The 15773-nt window shown below is 42.1% G+C and overlaps 1 protein-coding gene across 2 annotated transcripts in view; it reads right to left on the bottom strand.

Moving 5' to 3' along the window:
• Window positions 1-14332, bottom strand: part of ROCK2 (Rho associated coiled-coil containing protein kinase 2) — a 163645-nt gene extending 149313 nt beyond the window's left edge. For both annotated transcript variants that reach the window (XM_084622351.1, XM_084622352.1), the window contains exon 1: window positions 13589-14332. In XM_084622351.1, the coding sequence (XP_084478477.1) occupies window positions 13589-13735 (147 nt within the window). In that variant the 5' untranslated portion in view covers window positions 13736-14332. The remainder of the gene's footprint in view (window positions 1-13588) is intronic.
• Window positions 14333-15773: the final 1441 nt, after the last annotated feature.

Here is a 15773-nt window from a genome sequence, read left to right as displayed (position 1 = left end):
GGATACTGGGCTAGACATATCATTGGTCTGACCCTGTATGGCCATTCTTATGTTCAGAAATACTTTACATAAAAAGCTTCCTAGTCTTCCTTTTCCGTATCAAAAACTCCTTCTGTTGTCAGGAGATTTCCCTCTCTTTTTTTCAGCCTCTCTCAGCCAGTTAAAACCCAGAAGGTACCATAAGCTAGTTAACTCTTGTTGAAATCCTCTACACTAGCAGTTTGTCAAACTGTGCCATACGTATCACTAGTGGATTGTGAGCTGGCTGAAAGCACAGTATCAGGAGAAGAATCCATCACAATTATACTGATACACCAACTAATTTTGAGTTTTAGACATGGTCCATTAGGTCTTGAACTTTAACAACCACTGTCCTACACTGCAATACATATTTTAAAAACAAAACAAACAAACTCTGGTCCAGACAGCATATTAACATGCATACATATGCATATTAAATCAGCAGAAATCCAGATAAAACAGGTCCACTTCACTGGGATTTTAGGTTGCCTGTTCTTAACTTAAAAATAAACCTCTGGTTCCTATCTCTCTTATACTTATCCACATTCGAACCCACAGCAAAGTCTGGCCTGTTCTGACAGAGCTGATAATCTCATAAAAAACTGACTTAATAGATTGAAAATAAAGCGCAACCCTCCGCTATACCCAAATTGCATTTTTTTTTTAATATTCTAAGACACGTCACTTTCCCCAGTACTTGATATATAATCAACCATATTTTGGAGAGAGAAAAAAAAAAAAAGTGATCCTCACTGGATCCATCACATACTTCCAATGTCATTGCACGAGGTTCAGTAAAACAATCCCCACAGCATCAAAATTGCTAATGCATTTTCCTCTTCTATAAAACAAACAATGTTAGGGCAGAATCTCCCCAGTATTGTTCAGCTCTAAGAAAAAAAATACAGTAGTAAAAATAATCCTCATTTGATTCTGTACTACAGAAAATTTTCTGTTTCGTATTAAAACACTCAAAGGACAACAGATTTCCCTTGCTCCAAGAAAACAGAGTTGGGGAGAGAGCAATAGCGCACATGAACTTTATTTCTGGATATTTCTGCCCTAGGAATCAGGCTTGGCAGCAAGACAGAAAAAAAATTAGGTGTCACATCCTTGGGTAGAATGCACAAATAAGGCTTTCGGCTTCTCCAATCCTGCACCCCAGCACAGTACTTTATCTTGGAAAGAGTCCAATAGTCCGCATATAATGTAATCTTAAAAGTCAGCATCCTTTCTGTGTAACATGCTGACAGTCAGAAATATAAACTTTATTTGTACATTACTTAATTGGTAGGATGCTCAAGTTTGTTTTTTTTTGTTTTTGTTTTTTAAGTACAGTGGGAACTCACTAATTTGCACTTGTGACTGGAAGACCCATTGTGGATTATCTGATTTCATAAATGAGGATGTTGGAGTGATTTAAATCACTTATTTTAATCATTATTTAAATTAAAAGTTTCCTGCTTGCTGATTTAAGTTATCTATTTTAATATTTTGCATTTGTTCTTTTCCGTTATTTTCCTAAAGAAAGCTTGATTCTCATTGGTTGGTTACCATTAAAACATGTTAATTTGCAACTAAACGTCTACTTTATACTATCTTTGGTTCTTCTTTTTACTAATCAGGGAGATACACTGCCTATATACACATTTATTTAAATCATTATATAGCTTACATACATTTATTGAGATTTTTAATTTCCACATTTTTGTATAAAAAAAAAATGGTAAATGATGCATACCTTATTTACTAGATAAATTTTTTTTACATGTGATGGCAACTGAAATTCAATTTAAAATGCACATAAACAGTATTTTAAAATTGTTCTTTAATTAAATGAAAAATTTTTCTTATATATCCAGAACATTTCAAAACACGTCTTGCATTTAAAATTATCTGATTTATTAAACAAAAGAAGTATTATCTGTATTTAGAGTATTGAACTGATTGTTTCTGGTCACCATGTCCTGCAAGTTCTTAGAACTAGTATATTTCATTCTCTCCTACCTAGTTTTTATTTCTTTCATTCCTCTTTCAATGTAGGAGTTTAAATAGCAATATGAGTGAACCTGGCTGCTTGGTATTAAATAAGGATACTGATATAATAGACATCACAGAAACTTGGTGGAACAATGATAATCAATGGGACATGGTAATACCAGGGTACAAAACATACAGGAATGACAGAGTAGGTTGCACTGGTGGCACTATACATGATAGAAAGCATACCGTCAATTACAGTAAAAATCTTAAATGAATCAAAGTGTAACACAATCTCTATGGATAGAAATTTGATGCTTGAATAATAAAAGAGTACAGTAATGGGAATATACTACTGACCACCTGACCAAGATGGTAATGGTGACTGTGAAATCCTCAGGGAGATTAGAAAAGCTACAAAAACAGAAAACTCAATAATAATGGGGGATTTCAACTATCCCCATATTGACTGGGAACATTTCATCTCAGAACAGCATGCAGGGATAATTTCTAGACATCATTAATGACTGATTTTTTGGAGCAACTAGTCTTGGAACCCACAACGGAAGAGGTAATTCTTGATGTAATTATAAGTGGCACACAGGATGGGGTCCAAGAGGTGAATATAGATGAACTGCTCAGTAATAGCTATCATAATGTAATTAAATTTAACATCCTTGCAGGAGGAGAACATACCAAAGAAACTCACCACAGTGGCATTTAACTTCAAAAAGGGGGAAGTGCACAAAAATGAGGAGACTACTTAAATGGAAACTAAAAGGAACAGTTGTCTGAGTGAAATGCCTGCAAACTGCATGGAAGCTATTTAAAAACACCATATAGATGCTCATATTAAAAGTATACCCTAAATTTAAAAAAACCCAGTAGCAGGACCAAAAGAATGCCACCATGACTAAACACTAGAATAAAGGAGACTGTTAGAGGCAAAAAGGCATCTTTTAAAAATTGGAAGTCAAATCTAAAAGGAAAATAGAAAGGAGCATGAATTCTGGCAAGTCAAGTTTATAAGTATAATTATGCAGGCCAAAAAAGCACTGGAAGAGCAATTAGCACAAGATTATAAAAATTAATGTCAGTTTTTGAAATCTAAGTGCATCAGAAGCAGGAAGCCTACTAAACAATCGGGGGGCCACTGGACGACTGAGATGCTAAAAAAAACAACAAGGAGTCCGGTGTTGTTTTTGTGGATACAGACTAACACGGCTACCCTCCTGATACTTGAGATGCTAAAGGAGCTCTCCAAGAAGATAAGGCCATTGTGAAGAAGCTCAATGAATCCTTTGCATCACTCTTCACAGCTGAGTATGTAAGGGAGATTCCCACACTTAAGCCATTCTTTTCAGGTTACAATCTGACTAACTGTCCCATAGTGAGGTGTCAATAGAGGAGCTTTTGGAACAAACTGATGAATTAAACAGTAATAAGTCACCAGGGACCAGATGGTATTCACCCAAGAGTTCTGAAGGAACTCAAATATGAAACTGCAAAACTACTAACTGTGGTATGTAATCTATTAAGTCAGCCGCTGTACCAGATGATTGGAGGATAGCTAATGAGGCACCAATTTTTTAAAAAGGCTCCAGAGGCAATCCTGGCAATTACAAGCCAGTAAGTCTAACTTCAGTACCAGGCAAATTGGCTGAAACTATACTAAAGAATAGAATTGTCAGCCAGATGAACACGTTATGTTGGGGAATAGTCATCATGGCTTTTTTAAAGGGAAATTATGCCTCACCGATCTATTAGAATTCTTTGGGATGAGGGCCTCCAACAAACATGGAGAAGGGTGATCAGGTGAATATAGCATCCTTGGACTTTCCGAAAGCCTTTAACAAGTCCCTCACCAAAGGCTATTATGCAAAGTAGAGAGATAAAGAGGGTGAGGTAATAGCTTTTATTTGACCAACTTCTGTTAGTAAGAGAGAGAAACTTTCGAAGCACACAGAGTTCATCTTCAAGTCTGGGAAAGGAACTCCCAGTGTCACAGCAAAATGAAAGGTGGAACACATTGTTTAGCATATTTTAAGGGACCATTCAAGGTACAGTGGCCCATTAACACCCCTGAAGTCATAGGACAAAAAGTGGGGTTAATGGGTTAAAGATTATTGTAATAAACCATAAACTCCAGTATCTCTGTTCCATCCATGATTTTGATATCTAGCAGAATAACAAATTTAACTCCCAGGCTTGTCTTTTTAAAGTACCGTGCAGGTTTCCTTTGAGGATGAGGACTGATAGGTCAGATATAGAGTAATCACCTTGTGATAGAGTGTTTTGTCTTTTATCAATTTCCTGTGTGAGTTTATTCGAGAGAGTAGTTCATTGTAGTCATCAACTGTGATGACTATGTTAAAGAGACAAACCAACAATTCTCTGACACCACCTACTATAAAGAATTCAAAAAATACCCCACATCACAATTTACCCAGTAACTTAAGGATATCATCATATCCTCCCCCAAACCACTCCAAGAGAAAGTCTACAAACTCATCCCCTATGAACCCATCTAAGGACCTCTCTTCATAAGATACATAAACAAGAAAACCCAGGCAGACACATCATATCTGGCCACGGCATTATTAATGAAGAATACTGGGACTCGTAGAAACCATCCTCAAACCACTCACCACACAAACAGCCAGCTTCCTCCAGGACACAAATGATTTCCCTGCCACAAATATAGCAGGTGACAGCTAATATAGACCCCATCATTTTGTATGTCCAGTTGGGATTATGTTTTCCAGTGTGAATTACATTACATTTATCATCTGCCATTCTGTTGCCCAGTCACTCAGTTTTGTGAGACCCCTTTCTAACTCTTTGCAGTGTACTTTGGACTTAATTATCCTGCGTAATTTTGTGTTGCCTGAGAACTTTGCCACCTCACTATTTACACTTTTTTCCAGATTGTTTATGAATATGTTGAACAGCACTGATCTCAGTACAGATCCACAGGAGTTCCTTTCCCAGACCTGAAGAAGCTTAAAAGTTCATCTCTCTCATCAACAGAAGTTGTTCCAATAAAACATTACCTCACCCACCTTTTCTCTCTAATATCCCTAGGAACAACAAGGCTACAACTACTCCGCACTTAAGCAAGCTAAGCACTCATGGGATAAGAGGAAAGGTCCTCTCATGGATCATTAAAAGATAAGAAACAAAGGATAAAAATAAATGATCAGTTTTCACAGTGGAGAGAGGTGAATAGTAAGCTTGGGTTCTGGAAGAAAATTCTGTATGGTTTTTGCAGCAAGTTCAAGGAACGCAGAACACAAAGGCTTTGTGGTTTTACTTTTTCAGGATAATAATTCATAACAATAGTAAATTTAGTCCTGAAGTCTCCTCACAGTAGCACATTGAACCGTTCCTAAGGAGCAGCATGGTAACACTGGCTTTCTAGGAAAATATTATTGGGGTTTGCATATTTTCACTTTGCTAGATAGTAAAGTTCTACCATACAAAAATATGTCATTCTATTTCTAGTTCACCCCCTGGTCTGTTTCAAGTGAATATCACACTGATATGGGCGTTGCTCAAAAATTATTTTTTATAATGGTCTGAGGTTCCAGAGAAGCTATTAACTAAAGAACATTAAAGTTCCACACTAAAGAATTCAAAAGTTTAGACTGTGTATGCAACATTATTCTGCTCCCTTGGATAGAACTGCTATGATATGGTTTTGTATTACACAACCACACATTATTTCTCAGAAATTAGACTTTTAAGAAGCTCAAGTTAAAAGATTATTATTAAAGTTGAAAAGTTAAGCTCTCAAAAGTTAGGGAAAAGGTAAATTTTACATAACATGTACAACTATAACAACCTCATCATCATCATAGGAGGGCGGGTGGAATCCAGCTCTCTTTCCCTCCTGCCAGAGCAGTTGCAGGAGCTCCTTCCCCATGTGGTGCCCCCAGAGATTGGGGGGCGGGGGTGTTCAGGGAAAAGAAGGACCACTAAGGCTATATGCTATGTTTTAGGGGGGGGGAAAGAGTGGTTGGGAAGAGCCTGGCTCAGCTGTCTTCTCCCTTATAGAGAGGATGCCCACTCCCAGGATTCCCATCCCAGTGCAGCGTCTGATGGTGCTGCAGTAGGGGTCCAGGCTTATATTAGAATGTTCACATTCAGTTATTATTCTGGCAACACTACAAGCAACAGAAGAGAAATGGAAATTTTCAGAAGTTTCTCTCTCAGCCAAACCCTGAACAAATTTCAAAGGATTGTTTAAAAAAAAAAAAAAGGAAATGGTAGAGAATCTCAAATAAAAGTTGCAAGAATCTTTCATAATGGAAAGCATTAGACAACCTAAATATAGTGGGAGCTGGTATTAACCCCCCAAGACTGTCCAAACTGTTTATATTAATGTAGGGTAACTTGAAGATATTGCAATTCTCTGTTTTCCTGTTATGTTAACCAGAGATCATTACACCATCAAGACAACAGTAAACTGTCAGTCACCAATTAAACTGGCATAAATCACCTACAAATATAAATATAATAAATTATGTTTTCTGTGTGAAAGAGACACTTGGAGTACAATATAGTAATAGCTATAGCCAAGTCAAAATCAGAATGATTTTCATTTTAGTTACATGCCATTGTATGCAAAAATATTTTGAATGAGTAAACTATTTCTGTAACTGTCACAATAGCACATGAACGTAGAAAGAGTGTGTTAGAGCTGCTCCCAACAAGCACCTGTAATTGAATAAGGCCCTGCCTACACTAGAAAATTTTGTCCAAAATTTCCCAAAATAGCAACAATGTTGTTAGTAAAATTGCAGCCATGGTATAAATTGATTAGTGGCCACTGCCATCATTTTAAGCACTGTGTCACATAACCTTGCTCATGGCAGATCTAATAAATATAGTGCTTGGAATAGGGCAAACAGCTGACATCCCATCTACACTAGGACTCCAAACAATGGTGGGAATTTTTTTTTTTTTTAAACATTTTCCTAGTGTACGGAAGGCCTGACACACAGTACACGTGATTTAGGAACTAAGCACTAACTTCAGTGTTTTGTTTACACAGTTATAGACTAATTAAAAAGGTTTGTTCCTTATAAAGGTTCCCAGAATAAACACAGTACTCTTGTTCTTAACTAAAGCTGTATGCCACTGAAAAAAGTATTTTAAATAAATCAGTTACTAAAAACATTTGGTGGTTTTTGATTACAGCTTAAAAAAGTTTGAGTAGGAATATAAAATTTAATCCATGATTCTTTTTTCTTTATCATGTAATCTATTTCTTAGGACTCAACCATTTACATCCTTAAAATATACAGACAGCTTCTCCATGCAAGTGGTATGGTTACAGTTACTTTCTACAGATGAAACACTGGCAAGCCACAATAGGTATTAAGAGAACAATGGAGATAAGTTGTTTTTTTTTAAATGTAAGCAAAGTTTTGAATTTAGTAGATTGGAAACCTTCAGCTAACAATGAGACCAATTATTTATGATACGTATTGTATTAATAATAGGTTAGTAGCTAACAAAAGAATATTCCATTATTCAAAACATGAAGTTATATTTACTATACACAGGTTTTTTTATGAATACATACATTCATCCTCCACTTGGTGGGAGGAAGGTTGAGCATAAGCAAGACACCTTAAATTTATATCAATCTACATTTTTAATATATAAAAAAATGTAGTTAATTCACAGAACTGTATAGTTCATTTTTCCTTAAGGGTGCTAATTAAGGACCCAATCTTGTACACTGATTCATGCTGATCTTTACAGCAGACAGTCCCTGTGCGGAAGTCAATAGGGCTGCACAAGGGCCCACCCACATAGATGAGTTTGCAGCAACAAGACCTAAAGAAGTAGAACTTGTCGGAACGTTTTTGCCAAAATGGAAAGTTTTGTTTCTGTTCCAATGCAGAACAAAAACAGATTTTCAAACCAAGAAAGCTGCAATGAAACAGAATTGTCATCCTCCAGTCAGCTCTACTAGGAAGACTGCCGTTAAGACTGTTTGCAAATGATGAACGAGCAACAAAAGTCAAGCAGTTCTATTGCTATAAAAGCTTATTTTTTTCTGCTACTTTTGCTCCTTAATCAAACTTCTGGAATCATAAAGATTAAAAAAAAAAAGCAGGTGGGGAGGGATTTTGGATCCCTCATGTTGACTAGGGGCTAGTCTACACTAGAAGTGCTACATTAGTGCGACTGCACTGCTGTAGCATGTCTGATGAAGACACTCTATGTAATAATCCACCTCCACAAGAGGCAGTAGAGAGCTTCTCCCGGGGACATAGCACTGTCCACATGGGCACTTAGGTCAGTGTAATTTACGCCGATCGGGGGGTGGGCTTATTCATACACCTGAGTCATGTAAGTTATACTGAAGTAAGTAGTAGTGTAGACTTGGCCTAATTCTTGCAAGTTCTATTCACTGTCTTACCAAGAACTGCATGAAACAAACGGCCTCTCCACAGACAAACGATTATTTGGTCTTCTCACTAGTTTATTGCCCTAACTCTCCAGATCAGAACTAATGGCATGTTCACTGAGCTCTTCCCGGTGTTTGACTGTGCAAATTAATAAATGATGGACTAATATTACTCATTCAGAATTATGTAGCAGAAAATACATGCCAATCAGACGGCTTTTCTATTAGAAGAGAAAATGGGAATTGATTCTAAAGTTTTACTTATTAAAGCCCCTCTCCTGCAAACTAATCCATGTGACGCTTATGCATCCGATGAAGTGAGCTGTAGCTCACGAAAGCTTATGCTCAAATAAATAGGTTAGTCTCTAAGGTGCCACAAGTACTCCTTTTCTTTTTGCGAATACAGACTAACACGGCTGCTACTCTGAAACTAAAATATTAGAATGTCATGTGTGCTAAACTGATAGAGTTGAATCAGGGGAGGGACCTAGCTTCAACCCTTCAGTCTACACTGCCTTGTCTGCACTAGATTTTTAGAACATGTTAAGTATTAGCAAACACTTATCAATACACTTTTAAATCCTAATAAAGACAAACCCATTGAGTGATACAACTGTTACATAAATGAAGTGTATAATACTGGCATATAATGAAGCATGAGTTAAACAGATTAAGAACTATCTGACAGATGTAAAAAAGCAGCTATCAATGGGGAATCATCACTGAATAGCGGTATCTCTAGTAGGGTTCTAAAGGGATCAGTACTACACACCTGACACTATTCAACATTTTTATCAATCATCTGGAAGTAAATATATAATCACTTCCAATACATTTGTGAATGACAGACTGACAGAACAGTAAACAATGATGAGACCTACAGAGCAATATGCATCACTTAGTAAGCTGGGCCCATTCAAACAGAACATGTTTTAATACATCCAAACATTAGGTCACGCATCTAAAAGGGAAAAAACGCAGGCCGTACCTATGGAATAGATGACTATGTACTGGGAAACAGTGATTCTGAAAAAGTAGGGGGTCACAGCAGAAAAGCAACTCAACATGAGCTTGCACCTTAAAGACTTATTTATTTCAGCATAAGCTTTCATGGGTAAAAAACCCACTTCTTCAGATTCAGGTTTGTTTACCCACGAAAGCTTATGCTCAAATAAATCCGTTAGTCTTTAAGGTGCAACGGGACTCCTCATTGTTTTTATGTCTGTCTATGGCATCACTGAGACCAATACTAGAATACTGTGTACATCTCTGGTGTGCATATTTTAAAAAGGACCTTGAAAAATTGGAGAGGGTGCAGACAAGAGGCACAACAATAATTTGATGGCTGGAGAAAATGCCCTAAGCGTGAGACTTAAAGAGCTCAATGTGTTCAGTTCATCATAAAGAAGACAAAGCTGACTTGATTGCAGTATGTAAGTATCTTCACAGGGAAAAAATATAGGGTACTATAGGACTCGTCAGTATTGTAGAGAAAGGCATAACAAAAACCAATGGCTGGAAGCTAAAGCCAGACAAATTAGAAATAAGGCACATTTAACTAACAAAAACAGTGCGGGTGATTAACCATTAGAACAAACTATCAAGGGAAGCGGTGAATTCTCCATCTCTTGATATCTTCAGATCAGACTGGATGTCTTTTTAGAAGATATGCTACCATCAAACAAGATACTGGGCTCAATAAAGAGGTAGCTGGTTGAAATTTAACGGCCTCTGATGTACAGGAGGCCAGACTAGAGGGCCTTAAACGCTATGCATCTACATACTGGGCTCCTTAGGCTCTACTGATCAACATTTAGCCATGTTCCAGACTGCACACTGCAAAAATCTCTTCATTTATAAATTACTGAATAGAATAGCCTGTGCTAAGCAGTGGAACTGATATCTCAAGAAAGATAATCCTTACCTCATCTTTTCAATTCTTTCAAATTTGCACCATGTGCTGCAGATTAAAACTATTATTTTCCCCCTCTCTACAGCTTACAGAAAATAAGATACACACACAAAATGCAGAACAACAGCTGTTTTATGACTTATTAGATGTACAGTATTAGGAAACAGATTCCACTTCAGATTCCATTCTATAGTTTATGTTTTAAACTCTTCCTATTCAGACAATGATCAGTTACCATTTCATCAACCTAAAAATAATGTAACTTTTTTTTTGTAATGTAACTAGTTTCCCCATCCCCAATATCTACCACTGTATTTCCACTTTAAGTACATTTCTACTTTCAGCACAAATCGCCCTAACTAGCTGTTTATAAAGAAACCTTCCTCTCTACTTAAATGTGAGGTTTTCATATGCAGTACATCATATTCAATCTAGGAGAAAACAAGCATGGAACACCAGGCTAACCTTCACAAAGCTACACTATCAAGCTCTAAGAGTAAAAATATCTGTAGGATAATTACTACAGCTTTCACATACTACAACAACAACAACAAAATTCTTTAGTAACTGATTATTTTAGACGTATAAAACAGAGACGATCAAATTTTACTATTTTGCGTATACGCATTATACAATTTTATCCATTGTTATTCATTCCAAACAATATTTAAGTTGTATCTATTCTAGAAAGAGGGAGTGCATGTGACAAAATTATGCCCTTTACTATAAAAAATAAGCACTAATAATCTACTCAATAAACCTCTTACCTTGTTCTGTGATGTCTCATTTATTGCATAAGGTGATCTAACCACAATATACTGGTGTAAGTTTACAAAATGTATAAGCTATGCTAAACTACTGTCAAGCAGACACTGGTCTTAATTTTGCATCATGTGATTTTTATTCAAGATCACATTAACAACTGCACTTTTACAATATCTACCCTCCCAAGCCCAAGGACAAAAAATAATGAGTTTAAAAGCTGAAAATAAAGTGTGAAAAAAAATAAGCCAGCATTAAGTATTAACCTGATGAGTTTTTCAGATCTGCTGTACTATTTTAAACTACTCTTTCTGGCCATAGGTCAAAGTTTTCCGAATGAAATACCGACATGAAAATGCTGGGAGTGAAGCCCAGAGGCAGCTCTCTTTGCTTTGGCCTAGGTTAAACCCTATCAGAGCCCAGCAAAATCAGCAGCACTATTTCCCACCCTCTCCATCAAGTATCACGGGTGACAGTAACCTCTGAGTATCCATGACAGGAATAGCACAACTAGATCCATGAAAAGAACTTAATACACATTACAGGGGATCCCTGCATCCTTCCCCCTCCCCACCCCCCAGCACAGACACACACACACTGTTCAGTCAGTTCCTGCACTTTGACCAAACAGGACTGAGTCATTTTTGCAAACGACTCCCATGGCCTCTCAGAATAAGTGTCTGCAATGAACAACTCTTGGAACAGAGAAAGAAAAAAAATTCAAACCTTTCACTCAGGCTGCAGGTACTAGGACTTCTCTGCCACAGAACACCGTTCTGACAGAGAAGACCTGATGCCTGGTAAAAGCACTGAGACTCCCCCTACCATCTTTCTAGGGCTTACATCAGAGGTGGGCAAACTCCGGCCCACGGGACCATCCCGCCCGGTCCCTGAGCTCCCAGCAGGGGAAGCTAGCCCCCGGCCCCTCCCCTACTGTTCCCCCTCTCCCACAGCCTCTGCACGACGCCACTCTTGCCAGGCAGTGCAGTGGTGTGGCTGGCTCCGGCATGGTAAGGGGGTGGGCAGTCCTGGGGGGCAGTCAGGGGACAGGGAGCAAGGGGTGGTTGGATAGGGCGGAGGTTTGGGGGGGCAGTTAGGGGACAGGGGACCAGTTGGATAGGCTCGGGAGTCCCAGGAGGCCTGTCAGAGGCAGAGGTGTGGATAGGGGTCAGAGCAGTCAGAGGACAGGAGGGGTTGGATAGGGGTGGGGGGTTCCAGGGGGCGGTTAGGGGTGGGGGGGTCACGGGAGGGGGCGGTCAGGGCACAAGGAGCAGGGGTGTTGGATGGGTAGGGGGTTCAGAGATGGGCAGTCAGGGGGTGAGAAGTGGGAGAGGGTGGATAGGGGGCAGGGGCCAGGTTGTTTGGGGAGGTACAACCTTCCCTACCCGGCCCTCCATACAATTTTACAACCCCAACGTGGCCCTCAGGCCAAAAAGTTTGCAGACCCCTGGCTTCCATGTTTCAGATGAGGAGATCACACTCCCTTTCCACTCCTTCTTGGAGGCATGGGTTTCCCCGGAAAGAAAACAGCACTTCATACTCAAACAGGAAAAAAATGCTATATTACAAAAGGCAGAGAGAAATCTCTTCACCCCAAGAGGAAATAAGTGTCCCTGTTATATCCCCAAGATACATTTATTTCCTAGACATGTTCTTTTCCTGCAGCGTTTCTACATCATGCTCTGGGCCACAAGTCTCATCTTTAACTTCACAGTAATTGAGTGTGGTTTAATTTGGGGGCCCCAAGAAGGAGGTGGCACACACCTGGACTCTACATAGGAGAAAAACGTATTTGCTTCCAATTCTCAAAATAATCTTAGAGTCCATGCTTGGTAGGAGATTAAGTAAATTAAGTGCAAATAAAGCTAAGGGAAAGGAGCTCTCTGCCCACATCCAAAGGCATTTCCCTCATCATCCAAGAAAGAAGCCCTCTCAGCCAGTCAAGCAGGAAGCACTCCACAGCCCCCCACCCCCAACACAAACACACAAAGTTCACTGGGGGGCGGGTGAGAGTTGTTCTCTACCATCCCGCTCCTGCCCAACGCCAGCCATCAAGAAGAGCACATTTTCACCATCATGGCCTTCCCTCATTATCCCAAAGGGGGATCGCACCAACACCCTCCCAAATTCATTCACAGGGAGAACACTCACCATCCCTTTCAAAGTCATCAAGCGAGAGCTCCCCCCAACCCACCCATCGGGAAGTACTCTCTCTCTCTCTTTTCCCATTCCTTCCCCCACCCACGTACCCACCCACCCACAGAGACACAACCCCTCAGCCAAGGGGGCTGTAGGTATGCACCCGCTGAGGGGGACATCTACCAAAAACCCATCCACGTCTGAGTGAACCGTTGCCCTCCGAACAAGCCAAGGGGAGCGCTGTTTATCACCCCGCCCAGCCAGTCCGTCCGTCCGTCCATCGATCGATCCAGCCCTGGGAGGGGGAAGCTCCAAAGGCCCCTATTGTGCCCGGGGTGGGTCTAACTCACCAGCAAACTTTCCACATTGACTGGGGACCGAGGGTCTCGGATCATGGACTCCAGCTTCCTCTGGCGGCTCGTGGTCACCCCCTCCCCGGGCTCCAGGGGCGCAGGCGGGGGGAGAGCGGACATCTTCGCCGTCTGAAGCTGGCTCATCCTCCCCCTCCCCGCGGGGCTGTGGAGCTGCCGGGCAGGAGGAGATCACTCTGTAGCCGGCCCCGGTGTCCGCTCCGGGGCCTAGCGCTGCGGAGAAGCCGGGGGCTCCCGGCCGGGCCTGGGCCCTGTCTCAGGAGCAGAGGGGACGCTCCCCGACTGGGCGCTGCGGAGGCTGCTCCGCCCCTGGGCACCGCTCAGCTGCAAACGCATGAACAGCCCGGAGCGGCAGCCGGGGCTGGGGGGAGAGAGATTCCCGGGGCGGCCCCGACTCCCCCCCCGCTCAGGGCGGCTCTGGACGGGCACCGAGTCACTGCCGGGTCCCGGGCACCAGCCTGGCCATTGCACCAGCCAAACACCCGCCGCGGCGGAGGGAAAGCGGCGGGCGGCGCTGGAGGCCGGCTCCCCTCCTCCTCCGGCGGCGGCTGGGCGGGAGAAGCGGCTCCCAGCGGCGGCGGGAGGCTCGCTGCTGCCCCTCTCTCGCCGTGTCACTCAGTCCATGGGGCGGCCGCCGCCCGCAGCGAGTCACTGTCCCTGCCGCTGCCTCCCGCCGCCCCCATTCTCCGCTCCCGCCCCTCAGCCTGACACCCAGCAGCCAGCCTCCCTTACCCACAAGCCTCCGCTCCGAGCTGCCGGACACGCCGCCCCGCGCCCTGGGCGCATAGCTCCGCGCTCGCTCATTGCCTAACTATACCCCTCAGCGCAGCTGGCAGGGCGGGGAGTGGCGCCGAGCGGCGGCCCGGGGACCGCGCTGTGTCACCCCCCCCCCTCCCGGCTGCTGCAGGGACACGCCGTCACCCCCCAAAGCGGGCACTGAGCAGCTTGCCCCGCCGCCTCCGGCTGCCCTCAGCCCGGCCAAAATAGCAGGGTGACCCGCCCTGTCGTTATCGCCTCCTCCTGAGTCAGCGCGTGAAGGAGAGCGGCGAACCCAGCACGTGGAGGGGTCTGTGAGGGGGGCACAAGCTTCCCATCCTCAGTGTTGTATGTATGTATGTACCAACTGGTCCTATAAAGCCCTAGACATGTTGTATAATAATTGGGTGGTGACTCCAAACCAGCCCCCCCCCCCCCTTCACTGCAACCCAAGGTGCAGCTCTAGAACCCCCTGTGCACCTGGGGGTTGACCTGGAGCTGAGGGCTTCCAAACTGCATGGATGTTAAGAACCCAAGAGCTGCTGTTGTGGGTTGGACCAATGGTCCATCTAGCCCAGTATCCTGTTTTCCTACAGTGGCCGGTATCAGATGCTTAAGAGGGGATGAACAGAACAGGCAATCATCAGGTGATCCATCCTCTGTCACCCACTTCCAGTTCCTAGCAAACAGGCTAGGGACACTCAGAGCATGTGGTTGTATCCCTGACCACCTTGACCAGTAACCATTGATGGACCTATCTTCTGTGAACTTATCTGATTCTGTTTCAAACCCATACTTTTGGCCTTCACAGTATCCCATTGTAGCAAGTTCCACAGGCTGACCATGTGTTGTGTGAAGAAGTACTTCCTTGTGTTTGTTTTAAACCTGTTGTCTATTAATTTCATCAGGTGAGCCTTAGTTCTTGTGTTATGTGAAGAGATAAATAATTCTTCCCTATGAATTTGTTCATACCAGTCATGATTTTATAGACCTCTCTCATATCCCCCCTTAGTCATCTCTTTTCTAAGAGCTCTCCCATCAGCTTAATTACTCCAGTCCCCACAAGTGGCAGTAGCTATGTTGGTGGGAAAAGCTGTCCTGCCAACATAGTGCTGTCCGCACCGGTGCTTAAGTCAGCGTAAGGTATGTCACTCAGTGGGGTGGCTAGTCACACCCCTGAGCGATATAATTTATCTCGACTTAAGCTGTAGTGTAGCCATAGCCTAAGAGTAAATCTCTTCCATGTGAGAGACAGAACCTTCTCCACAGGTAATCTGAGACTGTGGAATGAACTTCCCTCGGAACTAAGAACTATCACAAACCTCACCACTTTCCACTTCCGTGTGCAAGGCACATTTCTTTTACTTTGCCTTCTCTATTATAAACTCCGAGCAACAGGTATATGTAA

This window comes from Lepidochelys olivacea, assembly GCF_965140295.1.
Source record: "Lepidochelys olivacea isolate rLepOli2 genome assembly, chromosome: 3".
In the NCBI taxonomy this organism is placed as follows: domain Eukaryota; kingdom Metazoa; phylum Chordata; order Testudines; family Cheloniidae; genus Lepidochelys; species Lepidochelys olivacea.
Note: the sequence above shows the minus strand (reverse complement) of the source record. Positions and strands in the feature narration are given on the sequence as shown.